The 16,384-nt window shown below is 43.8% G+C and overlaps 1 protein-coding gene across 2 annotated transcripts in view; it reads right to left on the minus strand.

Moving 5' to 3' along the window:
* Positions 1-2,740: 2,740 nt before the first annotated feature.
* LOC130290407 (cytochrome P450 2G1-like) overlaps positions 2,741-16,384 on the minus strand; it is a 38,089-nt gene continuing 24,445 nt past the window's right edge. For both annotated transcript variants that reach the window (XM_056538013.1, XM_056538015.1), the window contains 4 exons: positions 9,331-9,472; positions 9,052-9,239; positions 5,819-5,960; positions 2,741-3,169 (listed from right to left, as the gene is read on the minus strand). In XM_056538013.1, coding sequence (XP_056393988.1) covers positions 2,988-3,169; positions 5,819-5,960; positions 9,052-9,239; positions 9,331-9,472 — 654 coding nt within the window. In that variant the 3' untranslated portion in view covers positions 2,741-2,987. The remainder of the gene's footprint in view (positions 3,170-5,818; positions 5,961-9,051; positions 9,240-9,330; positions 9,473-16,384) is intronic.

Consider the following 16,384-nt stretch of genomic DNA (forward strand, 5'->3'; position numbering starts at 1 on the left):
TGAAGTAGAGCAAATGAATCAGCCATTAGTATTCTGTAGGCAATTGAAGAAACAAACGCAATTCCTTTATAGTCTTGAGATTTAATTGTACCTGTACAGATTCAAGACGCCCTGTGCCAGATGCAGCAAAGCCGCCCCAGAACATAACCTTCTCCTTATTTCACTGTAGATACAGTGTTTTTTTATTTTTCATTTTTGTATCTGCGAACATAGAGCTCATGTGACTTGCCAAAAAAACTCCAGTTTTGTCTAATCTGTCTACAGGACATTCTGCCAGAAGCTTTGTCACTTGGACTGATGAGACAAAACTGGAGTTTTGTGCAAATCACATCAGATCCATGTTCGCGAACGCACGCTTCATAGATGAGGTGTACATCAGCGTGATTGCAGAGAAAAGATGGTGGCCGGAGGTCTCTTGTTTACCTCTGTGCTGGCCGTAGGCACATTTCCATTATAGGCTGCCTCAAGCAGACTGTATTAGCAGAGCGCCAATAACACTGATCAATGCTATGCTATGGCATAGCATTGAATAGTGTAAGCAATCGAAAGATTGCTTATAACAGTCCACTATGGGGACTTAGAAAGTGTGAATAAAATAATGGAAAAAAATGTTTAAAAAATAAAAAAGCCTCCCCCTTATATAAGTTCAAATCACCCATGTCTAATGCCGGACATCACTGATCGCTACATCTAAATTGAAAAAGAAGCATTCCCGGCAGGTCAGTCGGGCTGACCGGGATCACCACAGTGAAACCGCAGTGTCCTGATCAGCTGAGAGGACGGCCCTTACCCGCCTCCTTGCCATCTGATCTCTTCCACGATGCTCCAGGCAGCCTTAGCAACCTGGACCAATTGAGCGCAGATAACACTTATTTATGCTATGGCATAGCACTGAACAGTGTAAGCAACCAGAAGATTGCATGTTATAGTCCCCTATTGGGAATAAAATAGGGTGTAAAAAAAAGTTTAAAAAAAAGTTAATAAATGTAAATTAATCTCTTCCCTAATAAACGTTTGAATCCCCCCTTTTCCCATTTTAAAGAAAAAATACGTAAACAAAAATAAACATAAACATATGTGGTATCCTTGTGTGTGTAAATGTCAGAACTATAAAATTATACTGTTAATTAAACCGTAAGGTCATTGGCATATATGTAAAAAAAATTCAAAAGTCCAAAATTGAGTATTTTTGGTCATTTTGCATACCCTAACATTTTTTTTAGAAAAAGCTATCAAAGAGTCCCAGTAAAAAAAAAAATGGTACTGATAAAAACTACAGACCACGGCGCAAAAATCAGCCCTCATACAGCCCTGTCTGCGTAAAAGTAAAAAAAGTTATAGGGGTCAGAAGACAACAATTTTAAATATGCATGTAGTTATAATTTTTTTTTAAGTAGTAAAATAAAATAAAACCTACAAGAATTGGGTATCCTTGTAACCGTATGGACCTACAGAATAAATATAAGGTGTCCCATTTACTGAAAAGTGCACTGCGTAGAAACGGAAGCCGCTAAAAACTATAAAATGGCAGTTTAAAAAAAAAAATTTGTCCCACAAATACGTTTTTTTTTGTTTCGCCATAGATTTTGTAGTGAAATGACTGATGTCATTACAAAGTAAAATTGGTAGCGCATGAAACATGCCCTCATATGGGTCTGTAGGTGGAATACTGAAGTGTTATGATTTTTAGAAGGTGAGGAGAAATAAATGAAAGTGCAAAAATTGACAAATTCTGAGTCCTTAAAGGGGAACTCCGATGGAAAAAAATGCTTTCAAATCAACTGGTGCCATAGTTAAACAGATTTGTAAATTACTTAACACTTATAGTACTTATCAGCTGCTGTATACTGCAGATATACTTCAGAGAAAATTGTGAGGTTCTTTCCAGTCTTACACCAGTACTCTCTGCTGACACCTCTGTCTGTATCCCGAACTGTCCAAAGCAGGAGAGGTTTTCTATGGGGATTTGATTCTAATCTGGACAGTTCCTGACATGGACAGAGGTGTCAGCAGAGAGCACTGTTGTCAGACTGGAAAGAACTTCACACATTTCTCTGTATTATACAGCAGCTGATAACTACTAGAAGGCTTCAGATTTTGAAACAGAAGTAATTTACAAATCTGTTTAACTTTCTGGCACCAGTTGATTTGAAAACATTTGAGTTCCCCTTTAAGGGGTTAAAATTTTAAAAATGTTAAAAAAGTAGTATGATGATTCAAAAGTGATGTAAATGTAAAGAGAACATGTCCATTTTACCGTAAAGTAGATCATGTTTAAAAACAAAAGTTCCAAATTGCATTTTTTTTTGTTTTTGTTCTTTTTAACATGCAAATTGTTTTTGTTTTTTTAAATCTCCCTTCCCATATAATATTTTATGGTAAATGAAAGGGACAAAGTACAATTGGTCCCACAGAAAGCCAGCATCATATGGCTCTGTAGATGGGAAGACAAAAGTGTTATGGCTATTAGAAAAGAAGGGAAAAAAGAAAAGTGCAAAAGTAAAAATTGTCTGTGTCCTCAAGGCCCAAACAGGTTGTCTGCAAAAAAAAATTATTTTTATAATTTTACATCCCTTACATGAACTTTAACCCCAATCATTAATCACAGGTCCCTTTTTGTTGAATACTACAAAACAAAACATGCACGTGTCTTAAGCCGTAGACCTCAACATTTTGGGGGGGGAAACAAGAATTTGGCATTTGATATTGTAACCTGATCTTTTATTTTTCTAACAGAAGTGTCTGACAGTCGCCTATCTCCTTCTGCCTGTGAACATAGACACTTGGTCCTTGGATTTCTATCACACATCAACGATACAAACACCAAGAAAGACTTTCTGATAGTCATAGATATTAAGAAAGCATTATAATCTCCCCTTTTATATTGTTTAGGATTACTAAAAGCTCCTATGTTTTTCTTTTTGTCTCATAACCACCAGATGGATATGGGAGGTGAAAGCCAGATATCCTGCTAGAACAATGGGCAACTAACGGGAAACAAATGAGAGCTCATAAGGTATCGGGACATTGGCAAATCCAGTCATCTTAGGGCTGATGTCAGCTTCAGTTAACTCCATCTTGGTGGTTAGCTTGAAGTTCTGTAAGATGATTGTAAGGAAGAGAAAAAGCTCCATTTTAGCCAATCCTTCACCGGCACAGACCCTCTTTCCTGGAAATCAGTGTGAAAAAATATATATAATTAATCAAAACACCAAATAGAGCAAAGAAAATACAACTGAATCTTATACAACATAGCATATTAAAGGGGTACTCCAAAGAATAGGGGATAAGATGTCTGATGGCGGGGATCCTGCCGTTGGGGACCCCCACGATCTACCTTCTGCATCCAGCGTTCATTTAGAGCGTCGGGTGCAGTGTCGTCACGCTCCCTCCCATAGACTTGCATTGAGGGTGCGTGTCCATGACGTCATGAGCAGACTTGAGGTTATGAGCCTCTGCCCCGCATCGCCAGTCATCCGGCATGGAGCAAAGTTCGTTCCTTGCACCGGATGTCTGGGGTGCCGCGATCAGACATCTTATCCCCTATTCTTTTGGATCTACTCTCATTAAAATAAACTTTTAATATTACATTCCTTATCTTAAAAAAAATGTTCCTAATGTATTTGTGTTAAAAATTATGTTGTGAAATATGTTTCTTTTATCTTTGAAATGCCGGCCACTAGGGGTCTCCCTACTTGTCCAGACTGCATTTTCACCCCCCTCACGCACACTGAGTTTGGACTTCTGCTGGCCAGGCAGAGGTCCAACCTCAGGAAATGCAGTGTGGACATAGAGTGCGCCCAATTTTCATATCCCCCGCCCCTGCCTCCTGATACACTGGTTCCAGGGAGCGCTGCATAGAGGAACAATGGCAGAAGTAAGTGATGACGTTGCGCCTGCCGGGCCACACCTCCTTCCTTCCTCACACAAGCCATGGAGAATGAACAGGCAGGAATTAAGGTTCAAAGGGGGGGGGGGTATTAAAAAAAAACTGTATTAGGGTCTAGATGAGTCAGGGACAGATGTTGAAGGGATTTAGGGACAGATTACTTTATGATAGGTACTCTTTAAGGAGTTTTTTAGTTATCAAAAATGTATCCCCTGTCCACAGAATAGGGGATAAGTGTTTTATTGAGGACCCCCTGTGATCTCAGGAAGGGGGCCTATCTCTCCCCACTTAACTCTTTGGCTCCTTATTTCCAAACCATTCTAATCTTGGCAGTGGAGGCCCACTCAGGCTATCACCAGCCAAAGCGATGTCCCACCTCAGTTGTCACTGTCTCAGAAGGTGGGGGCCAGAGCGCTCAGATGGAAGAGACATGCCCCAACCCCACCCCCGGGATCAGACACATTTACCCTGTCCTGTGGATAGGGGATACATTTTTAACAACCCATTTAAGTCTGAAAGCATTTCACTGCAGGACCTGTATTACATTGTTTTATCTACTTTAAAGCATAACGATCATTTATAAAAGCTTTTGCATCTGAGTTAGTGTATATTTATTTTAATTTTTCCCTGTAATTCACTGCATCCAGTATACTACTATTCTTGACTTAGATCCTAGCACCACTTAGTGGAGTATTGATTGATTTGCAGGCATATATGATTGTTTAATACACACACTCCTTGTTGTGCTTGTAAAGGATGTAATCTGCAAACACACAAATGTACTCCATTACTAAGTTGTGATGTTATGTTGTTATGCACTGTTGGAAAATATGTTCATGTGCCTTTAATTGTAATGATACTATAATATATAAGACTATTGCATTGATTTTGCCATTGAACATATAAAGTCCAGGCACCCTCTGAGTAAAGCTGGTAAGTAATTAAATAAGTAATGATGTTCTTCATGCAGTAGGAGAAGGTATTATGGGGTGTCATTGCCTCCCCCCCCCCCCTTTGTATTGGGAATTAAGAGCACACAGTCTTCTCAAAAGGGCTGTGATTAAAGGGGTACTCCGGCCCTAAGACATCTTATCCCATATCCAAAGGATAGGGCATAAGATGTCTGATCGCGGGGGTCCAGCTGCTGGGGACCCCGGCAATCTGTCATTCTTCACCCACCTTTGTGAGCTCTCCGCAGCGCTGGAGGCATCGAGTGTGAAGCGTTACGACCACGGGGCCGGAGTATTGTGATGTCACGACTCCGCCCCATCTGATATCACGCCCATCCCCCTCAATGCAAGTCTATGGGAGGGGGCGTGGCCTTTGCATCTCTCTATGGTTGTCTGCTGGATTGGCAGTCCAGGTGACCATGGGTACAGTGGATGGGTCCAGTTCTCCACCTACCTTCTGTAGTTAGGCATCCAGGTACAAAGTTAGGTAGCCAGGGAGTTAGAAAAGTAGGTAGCCCCCCCCCCTACAGCAGGTGTAGGCAGCAGGGTCCCCCGACAGTAGGTGTAGGCAGCAGGGTCCCCCCACAGTAGATTTAGGCAGCAGGGTCCCCCCACAGTAGATTTATGCAACAGGGTCCCCCCACAGTAGGTGTAGGCAGCAGGGTCCCCCCGCAGTAGGTGTAGGCAGCAGGGTCCCCCTGCAGTATGTGTAGGCAGCAGGATCCCCCCACAGTAGGTGTAGACATCAGGGTCTCCCCCCCCCCCCGTAGGTGTAGGCAGCAGAGTTATAGTCCCCCCATTAGGTGTAAACAGCAGAGTTAGAGTCCCCCCCCAGTAGGTGTAGACAGCAGAATCGCTCATCTCTAAAGATGTTATATCTTGTCTCATTTGTAAGACGATGGCCGCAGTATGTGTAGAATTGGTGTCACATATTATCACTTGTTGACCTGTGCATTGTATATAGTAGGAAGCATTATACCTGTGGAGAATGGAATAAAAGCGTCTTCTTTTTTGAAGCTGCCATTCTCATCCAGGAAATGGTCCGGGTTAAACTTATTTGGAGTCGCAAAATAATCCGGATCTCGGAGAGCACAGTACAGAAGGGGATATACATCAATACCCTATATCCAAGAATACACAAGAGCATGTAATTACTGTTAAATCAGTAGTAAGTACGTCTGTAGTGATTGGACAGTGTCAGGCGTTGAATACAAAACAGCACACGACAGAGTTATCCCAAGAATAATAACAAAGCTTACATATTGTTTTATAATAAATGTATTCAGTTAAACATGTAGGAGGCTTACTTGCATTTTTATTTGTTAAGATTAATTTTACATATAGAAACTGAAAGAAAAAAAAACAGAGAAAGAGAGAAACTATTTCTACAAGTTTCTTAAAGGGGTACTCCGGTGGAATTATTTTTTTTTAATCAACTGGTGCCAGAAAGTTAAAAAGATTTGTAAATTACTTCTATTAAAAAGTCTTTACCCCTCCAGTACTTTTTAGCAGCTGTATGCTACAGAGAAAATTCTTTTATTTTTGAATTTCTTTTTTGTCTTGTCCACAGTGCTCTCTGCTGACACCTGATGCCTGTATCAGGAACTGTCCAGAACAGGAGAAAATCCCCATAGCAAACCTATGCTGCTCTGGGCAGTTCCTGACACGGACAAAGAAAATAATTTCCTCTGTAGCATACAGCTGCTAAAAAGTACTGGAAGGGTTAAGAGTTTTTAATAGAAGTAATTTACAAATCTGTTTTACTTTCTGGCACCAGTTGATTTAAAAAAAAATGTTTTCCACTGGAGTACCCCTTTAAACCATCTTGCAAAAATCTGACCTAAGATGGATCTGTTTCCTCCTGGTCCCCGCCCTCTCCATTTCGACCAAACAGACCACAACTTTATAACTTGTGTTGTAATGCAAAGTCAACCACGTGTTTCATTACAACTGGACACAAGAAACAAAATGATGTTGCACAGTATTCTTTTATGTTAAAATGAAGGTGCATGCAACTTTATAGGTTTATAGTCATATACAAAACATTTCCAGAATCCGCCCGTTTCTCACTACTGAATCTGCTAAAACTCTCATTATTGCTTTGATTCACTCCCGCCTCGACTACTGTAACTCTCTACTCATAGGCCTTCCTTTCTCCAAACTCTCTCCTCTTCAGTCCATCCTTAATGCCGCAGCCAGACTCATCTTCCTCTCCAGCCGCTACACCGACGCCTCCTCCCTGTGCCAGTCACTACACTGGTTACCAATTCAGTCCAGAACACAGTACAAAATCCTCAGTCTCACACACAAAGCTCTCCACAATGCTGCACCTCTCTACATCTCCTCTCTCATCTCTGTCTACCATCCTACACGTTCTCTCCGATCTGCTAATGATCTCACACTAACATCTTCTATAATCAAAACTTCTCACTCCCGTCTCCAAGACTTCACTCGTGCTGCACCGATTCTCTGGAATGCTATCCCTCAATCCCTCAGACTCAACAACATCCATAGTTTCAAACGTGGCCTGAAAACACATGTCTTCAGACAGGCCTATAACAGTCTCTAATTGGCCTCAACATATCCCCAACATATCCCCAACATATCCCCAACATATCCCCAACATATCCCCAACATATCCCCAACTCTCGTTTGAATAGTTATTGTGTAATATTCTGTCTGATACTTGTCTTTGTTTGTACCCCATAATTGTAAGCGCTGCGGAATCTGTAGGCGCTATATAAAGAAATAAAATAAATAGATAAATCTAGGGAAAAAATTCAGTGAAATGTTTCATATGGTCCCACTGAACCAAATACATGCACACATTTTTGGTCCATAGAGGAGATTTATCAAAACCTGTCACGAGGAAAAGTTGCCCACAGCAATTAATCAGCGCTCTTGTTTCATTTTTGAAAAGGTCTCTGCAAAATGAAAGAAGAGATCTGATTGGTTGCCATGGGCAACTGGGCAACTTTTCCTTTGGACCGGTTTGATAAATCTCCCCCACATATATTCAACTTATAGAAAAGTCCAGTTTTCATGCAAAAAAACGCTGAAAATGTCAAAATTTTTATGCCATTTTGTTTATCCTTTAAGCCATTATAAAAGATTTTTTTTAAATTGCTCTTAAAAAAGATTTTTTTCCCATGCATTTGTTTTTTGCAACAGCAAATGATATTATGCAATTTGCAAACCCGCTGTTTTTTGGGATGAAAACGGGTCAAAGTGCTAGAAAAAAATACAAACTTTGCAAAAACTTATATTTTATGAACCATATATGACCAAAAAAGAGCCTTGCACTTCATTTTAAAGTCCCCTCATGACCGTAAAATAACACCCAACTATTTTTCTATTGGGCTTTTTAATCATTGCAATTGCTGTAAAAAACTGACCAAAAATAGTGGAGTGGAGTGGAGTGTAGTTTTCTTTCTGGGTTTTAATTCCCTACAATTTTTTTCCCCACTGGATTTACTAAAGTTTCCCTACATTTTGCTTTTTTTTTACACATGCTCTGATCTGTAGGCTTTTCCTCCACATTTTCAGTGGAAACCTTAGTAAATATGTTGGGATTTTGTGAAAATGTTGGGGACACGCCCCTTTTTTATGTGAGCACGCCCCCTTTCCATGTTGGCCACGCCTGTTTTCAGGTTCTCTCAGTACAATGGAGAGTTGGTCGGGTTTTTTTAATTTCTGTCGCAATGAGACAGAATTCTGACACACAACCCGACAAAACATGTCAGGTTTCCAATAGCCTTTGTGTGAAATCTCTGGTGGCTCCATAGAGAATAAATGAAGCCTGTGCCAAACACTCGCTGTTGAAAGGAGATAAGTTTTTAGTGTTTGGAATACCCCATTAATCTTTACTTTAAAGGGGTACGCCACCCCTAGACATCTTATAAGATGTCTGATCGCAGGGGTCCGGCCTCTGGGAACCTCTCCGGCCTCTGGGAACCTCTGTGATCTCTCCTGCCGCACCCCTGTCATCTGCTGCATAGAGCGTGCTTCGCTCCGTGTTTAATGACTGGCGATGCAGGCGCCTGAGGATCGTGATGTCACACCCCGCCCCCTCAATGCAAGTCTATGGGAGGGGGCAAAGATGTGAGGGGGCTAGACGAATATGTCTTGGGGTGGAGTACCCCTTTAAGATATTTTTTGTTTTTAACTTATTTTCTAATTTAACAAAACTAATAACCCATCTAAAAAAATTACCTTTGGAATTGTATATCCATGAAAAGTGATGTCTTTTACAGTAGAATGTGGGAGATTGAGAGGTAGAACATCACTAAATCTTTGGATTTCATGAATTACGGCATCTGTATATGGCATCTTGGACCGGTCTTCAGTATTTGGACACCGGTTTTCCCCAATGACTTTATCAATTTCCTTATGAAGTTTTGCTGTAGGACCAAAAAAAAAAAAAAAAAAACGCAACATGTACCATAGAGATTTTGTATAAGGGAAATGAGAACATACGACCGGATAATATACCTTCAATCTCAGGATGTTTGAGGAGGATGAGAAGACCGTGTCTAAGAGTACTGCTGATCGTCTCTGTTCCCGCGAAAAAGATTTGAATCACTGACAGCATCAAGTTCTTAGAGTTGAATTCAGAGTTTGGGTTTTGTTTTTCCTAAATATAAAAATAAGATTGACAAAAAAACACAAAATAAGTATTTGTGATAATAAAGAACATACCAGAGAGAGAGAGAGAGAGATAGAGAGATAGAGAGAGGGAAAGAGAGAGAGTGTGATGACTCGCTCTTGCAGATAGGTGCGGTTGCAGTATTGAGGTAAGGAGACAGCGTTTTTAAATCAAAGTCCAGTGTTTTATTCACACTTGCATATAGCAAAACAGTCTTTAAACTCAGAACAAAGGAAAACGTAACAAAGTCCACCTGTATTTCCTTGGTGTTTGTTCACACCTGAGTTTGTGCCATGCGGCACTAAGCAAGTCTTTTCCAAACCTCCAGCTGGGCTGTTCAGCAGCTTCCACACTTGGAGCAAACAGGGGGCAGAACTTGATACACAGCTTTCACTTGCTCTGTGAGCTGTAAATAGCAAATCCCCCTCAGCTGGTGAAACAGCCTAGCTTTATGGCCAACAAAACCCGGTCTGGATTGTGGGGAATGACCCCCACCCTACACTTGGTTATTTCCAGTAAGAGCCGTCCCGGATTGGCCTTCCAGCCATACTACAGTCTTAGTGTCAGACTGCCTCGCGGTACAGACACTGAATAATACCGGCTCTTACTTCACCAAGGCCAGAAACCTTAGTGACACATAGCGTCCATCAACCACCATACATTTCACCTTCTCACAAGTGATATATACAGTGACCCCCCCGACCTACGATGGCCCCGACATCAGTGGCGGATCCAGGGGGGGGCAACGGGGCAATTGACGCCCCCCCCGAGATTTCTGCCCCCCAATTTCTAACATGGTGGAGTGGGAGCTGTCAGCTCCCGCTCCACCATTCGCTCATTAATTTACCTTTCTCGCCGCTGGAACGTGATCGGCGATCAACGGCAGGCTGGCGCGATGACGTCACATTATCGCGCCGGCGCCTGAAGATCCCGTCACCGCGGCTCGACGCTCACCTGTCTGCACAGTCTGTGCAACTAAAAAGAAGAGAGCTTCTCAGCGCGGGAACGTAATATAAGTGTATGGATTGTTTTTTTTACTGTTTGGCACATCTATATGGCACTGGGCTCAGGGGGCAATTAAACAACAAAAAAGGATAAATTTGATGTGAGGTGCCCATGACAGGGGGGCATTATATGTGAAGAGCACATGACAGGGGGTCCCCTGTCTTGTGCTCTTCACATAATGCCCCCTGTGCTGTGCCCCTCACATATAATGCCCCCTGTCCTGCCCCACAGGGGGCATCATATGTGAGGGGCACATAACAGAAGCATTATATCTGAAGGGCACATGATGATGATGAGGGCATTATATGTGAGGGGCACAGCACAGGGGGAATTATATATGAAGAGCACTTGTGGTAGGGGCACATGATGAGAGCATTATATGAGGGACACAGCACAGGGGGCATTAAATGTTAGGGGAGCATGACGGGGGCATTATATGTGAGGGGCACAGCACAGGGGGCATTATATGTGAGGGGCACAGGACAGAGGGCATTATATGTGATTGGCACAGCATAGGGGGCATTATATGTGAATGGCACAGCATAGGGGGCATTATATGTTAGGTGCACAGGACAGAGGGCATTTTTATTATGTGGGCGGAACAGGGCGGACATTATTATTATGTGGGGGGGTGCAGGAGGGGCCATAATTATTATATGTGGGGGCACAGGATGGGGCATTATTACTATATGTGAAGGCACATAGTGTTTTGCATTTTAGAGGTATGGTGTATATTATAAAGGAATTTCAGGGTTGGTACGATTCAGGGTACAGTGTGTGGTAGTATTACATTTAGAGGGTACAGTGTGTGGTAGTGTTATGATCAGAGAGCGCAGTATGTGGCAGTATTATATTCATAGGGTACAGTGTGTGATACTATTATATTCAGAGGGTACAGTGTGTGGTAGTATTACATTTAGAGGGTACAGTGTGTGGTAGTGTTATGTTCAGAGAGCGCAGTGTGTGGTAGTTTTATTTTCAGAGAGCGCAGTGTGTGGTAGTTTTATATTCAAAGAGCGCAGTGTGTGGTAGTATTATATTCAGAGGGTACAGTGTGTGATAGTATTATATTCAGAGAGCGCTGTGTGTGGTATTATATTCAGAGAGCACTGTGTGTGGTAGTATATTCAGAGGGTACAGTGTGTGATAGTATTATATTCAGAGAGCGCTGTGTGTGGTAATATTATATTCAGAGAGCGCAGTGTGTGGTAGTGTTATATTCAGAGGCTACAGTGTGTGATAGTATTATATTCAGAGAGCGCTGTGTGTGGTAGTATTATATTCAGAGAGCGCAGTGTGTGGTAGTTTTATATTCAGGGGGTACAGTGTGTGATAGCATTATATTCAGAGAGCGCAGTGTGTGGTAGTATTATATTCAGAGGGTACAGTGTGTGGTAGTATTATATTCAGGGGGCGCAGTGTGTGATAGTATTATATTCAGAGAGTACAGTGTGTGGTAGTATTATATTCAGAGGGTGCAGTGTGTGATAACATTATATTCAGAGGGTGCAGTGTGTGGTAGTATTATATTCAGAGAGCGCTGTGTGTGGTAGTAGTATATTAAGACAGTGCAGTGTGTGGTAGTTTTATATTCATAGAGCACAGTGTGTCGTAGTATTATATTTAGAGAGCGCAGTGTGTGGTAGTATTATATTCAGAGGGCGCAGTGTGTGGTAGTATTATATTCAGAGGGTGCAGTGTGTGGTATTATTATGTTCAGAGGGTACAGTGTGTGATAGTATTATATTCAGAGGGTGAGGTGTGTGGTAGTATTATGTTTAGAGGGTGCAGTGTGTGGTACTTTTATATTCAGAGAGCGCTGTGTGTGGTAGTATTATATTCAGAGGGTGCAGTGTGGGGTATTCAGAGAATACGGTGTTTGGCAGTATTATAATAATTATTGTTTTCATATAGAGGATCAGAATCCGCTGACAAATTAAGGAGCCATCTGGGTGTCATTTTCTGCAGAGAGAAGATTTAGCTGACAAAGTCACAGCGGTATGTACCATCGAAGACGTCACCTGTAGTCACTGATATCATTGTGTATTCTCCTCACTATTGAGAAGACGTCACCTGTAGTCACTGATATTATTGTGTATTCTCCTCACTATGTCCCATCAGAGCTATAGTCACTTGTAAGTTTTGCAGTTTTCATGGGTGAAACAACAACTCCCAGCATACCCTTACCACTACTTTGGTCATATTGGGAGCTGTAGTTTTAAATGGTAAAAACTTCTTTAGCACTTTCCCATTCTGTGACAATTTGTATATTTGATTATTATGCTGGAAATTATTTTCTGCAACCTGCTACACTGCGGGCATCACAACTATACTGCCAACCTAATGTGCGGGTACTACAACCTAATGTGCAGGAACTATACTGCAAACTAAATGTGGGGGAACTATACTGCAAACTAAATGTGGGGGAACTGCAACCTAATGTGCGGGAACTATACTGCAAACTAAATGTGGGGGAACTATACTGCCAACCTAATGTAGGGGAACTACAACTTAATGTGGGGGAACTATACTGCCAACCTAATGTGGGGGAACTACAACTTAATGTGGGGGAACTATACTGCCAACCTAATGTGGGGGAACTACAACTTAATGTGGGGGAACTATACTGCCAACCTAATGTGGGGGAACTACAACCTAATGTGGGGGAACTATACTGACAATCTTATGTGGATAAACTACAACCTAATGTGGGGGAACTATACTGCTAACCTAATTGGGGGGAGGGGACTACAACCTAATGTGGGGGAACATACTGCCAACCTAATGTGGGGGAACTACAACTTAATGTGGGGGAACTATACTACCAACCTAATGTGGGGGAACTATGCTGCCAACCTAATGTGGGGGAACTATACTGCCAACCTAATGTGGGGGAACTATACTGCCAACCTAATGTGGGGGAACTATACTGCCAACCTAATGTGGGGGAACTACAACCTAATGTGGGGGAACTATACTGCCTACCTAATGTGGGGGAACTATACTGCTTATCTAATGTGCGGGAACTATACTGACAACCTAATGTGGGGGAACTACAACCTAATGTGGGGGAACTATACTGCCAACCTAATGTGGGGGAACTACAACCTAATGTGGGGGAACTATACTGCCAACCTAATGTGGGGGAACTACAACCTAATGTGGGGGAACGATACTGCCTACCTAATGTGGGGGAACTATGCTGCCAACCTAATGTGGGGGAACTACAACCTAATGTGGGGGAACTATACTGCCAACCTAATGTGGGGGAACTACAACCTAATGTGGGGGAACTATACTGCCAACCTAATGTGGGGGAACTACAACCTAATGTGGGGGAACTATACTGCCAACCTAATGTGGGGGAACTACAACCTAATGTGGGGGAACTATACTACCTACCTAATGTGGGGGAACTACAACCTAATGTGGGGGAACTATACTGCCAACCTAATTGGGGAGGGGACTACAACCTAATGTGGGGGAACTATGCTGTCTACCTAGTGTGGTGGGGGAACTGGAAACGATGCTGCCTACCTAGTGTGAGGGCACTATGCTGCATACTTAAAGGGGTGCTCCACTGCCCCAGCATTCTGAACATTTTGTTCCAAGCCCTGGGTGCAGGCTGCGGGGGTTGGGATGTCATAGCCACGCCCCTTGTGATGTCACACCACACCGCCTCAATGCAAGTCTATGGGAGGGGGCGTGTCGACCAGCGCCTGATACTCTAATAGTGCCCCTCCCGAGACTTGACTCTGGATCCGCCCCTGCCCGACATACGATAATTTCAGCATACGATCACTCTCAGAGGCCATCGCATGGTGAAGGCAGCATCAACATACGATGCTTTTGTATATCGGGGCCATCGCATAAACAGCTATCCGGCAGCGCAGACTGCTTCAGCTGCCACCGGAAAGCCGTTTACGGTGCCCCGTGTGGTCCGCTGACGATCACTTACCTGTCCTCGGGGCTCCGGCGCGTCCTCTTCAGGGTCCCCTGCATCGTCGGCGCTCTCCATCGTCATCTTCATGTCGCTGCGCGCGCCGTCCCGTCATCCAATAGGAGCGGCGTGCGAAGCCACTTGATGGCGGCGACAGAGAGCGAGGATGTGGGGGAAGCAGAGGCCTTGCCGGAGCTTCGGGGACACCCTGGGGACGCGGTGACAGCGATGAAAGGCGACATCCAGGGCAGCGGTGACGGTCCGGAGCAGCGAGGACATGTGAGTACAACTTCCTATATCAGTGGTCTACAACCTGCGGACCTCCAGATGTTGCAAAACTACAACTCCCAGCATGCCCGGACAGCCAACGGCTGTCCGGGCATGCTGGGTGTTGTAGTTTTGCAACAACTGGAGGTCCGCAGGTTGTAGACCACTGTCCTATACTTTACATTGCACGGATCCCTCAACATACGATGGTTTCAACAAACGATGGTCCATTTGGAACGGATTACCATTGTATGTTGAGGGACCACTGTATAGTGATATCTACTGAGCTGTAGCAAATTCACCACAAACTCAGATCTGCTATATATGTCCCTTGTGTGAGTAATTCTTTATATCTTCTATTCAGCATGTTATCAGCTGTCATGGATGTCATTATAAGCAATATACACTCACTGGGGGAGATTTATCAAAACCTGTCCAGAAGAAAAGTCGCTGAGTTGCCCATAGCAACCAATCAGATCGCTTCTTTCATTTTTGAAAAGGCCTGTGGAAAATGAAAGAAGCGATCTGATTGGTTGCTATGGGCAACTCAGCAACTTTTCCTCTGGACAGGTTTTGATAAATCTGCCCCACTGGTCACTTTATAAGGTACACCTGTTCAATTGCTTGTTTACACAAATAGCTAATCAGCCAATCACATGACAGCAACTCAATGCATTTAGGCATGTAGATGTGGTCAAGACAACTTGCTGAAGTTCAAACTGAAGATCAGAATAGAGAAGAAAGGAGATTTTTGAATGTGGCATTTTTTTTTCCCATATCAACTGGCTCCAGAAGATTAAACAGATTTGTAAATTAACTATATTAACCTCTTCAGGACATAGGGCGTATGGATACGCCCTGCATCCCGAGTCCTTAAGGACCGAGGGCGTATCCATACACCCGTGGGAATTCCGGCCCCCACCGCTAGCCGGTTGGGGACCGGAGCCGGATGCCTGCTGAAATCGTTCAGCAGGCATCCCGGCATATCGCCCAGGGGGGTCATTATGCCCCCCCATGTCGGCGATGGCCGCAGATCGCTGGACAATTCAGTCCTGCGATCTGCGGCGATTCCGGGTCAATCGGGTCTCCAGTGACCCGATGACCCGGAATTACTGGCTGTTCGGGGCCGTCTCTGACGGCCCCGAACAGCCAGAGCCTGCAGGGGTGAGGTGGCACTGGTGCCACCTCACGATCACCCTGATTCGTCGGCCGACCAATCACCGGCCGACCAATCAGGGCGCCTGCTGCGGGTGTCACTCCCGCACCCGCTCCGCCCCTCTTCTGGAGGACGTGAGCGGGTGCGGGACGTGCACCCCGGGTGCTGGGGACCCCGATCCCCGGCACCCCTGTTGGGATCGGGGCCCCAGGAGCAGCTGCGGCGGCGGGACTGACCTGCAGCGTCTGGATCGTTAGAGGTGAGTGACAGCCTTCTGCTGTTGCTTAGCAACAGCTCCCAGCATGCAAAAAGGGCATGCTGGGAGCTGTAGTTATGCAACAGCAGGAGGCAGACCACCACAACTCCCAGCATTCCCTTATGGGCATGCTGGGACTTATGGTTTTGCAACAGCTGGAGGCACATTCTTTCTATGGAAAAGTGTACCTTCAGCTGTTGTATAACTACAACTCCCAGCTTGCACAAACAGCTAAAGTGCATGCTGGGAGTTGTAGTGGTGCATCTGCTGGTTGCA

The sequence above is a fragment of the Hyla sarda genome, chromosome 9, assembly GCF_029499605.1.
Source record: "Hyla sarda isolate aHylSar1 chromosome 9, aHylSar1.hap1, whole genome shotgun sequence".
Taxonomy (NCBI): Eukaryota; Metazoa; Chordata; class Amphibia; order Anura; family Hylidae; genus Hyla; species Hyla sarda.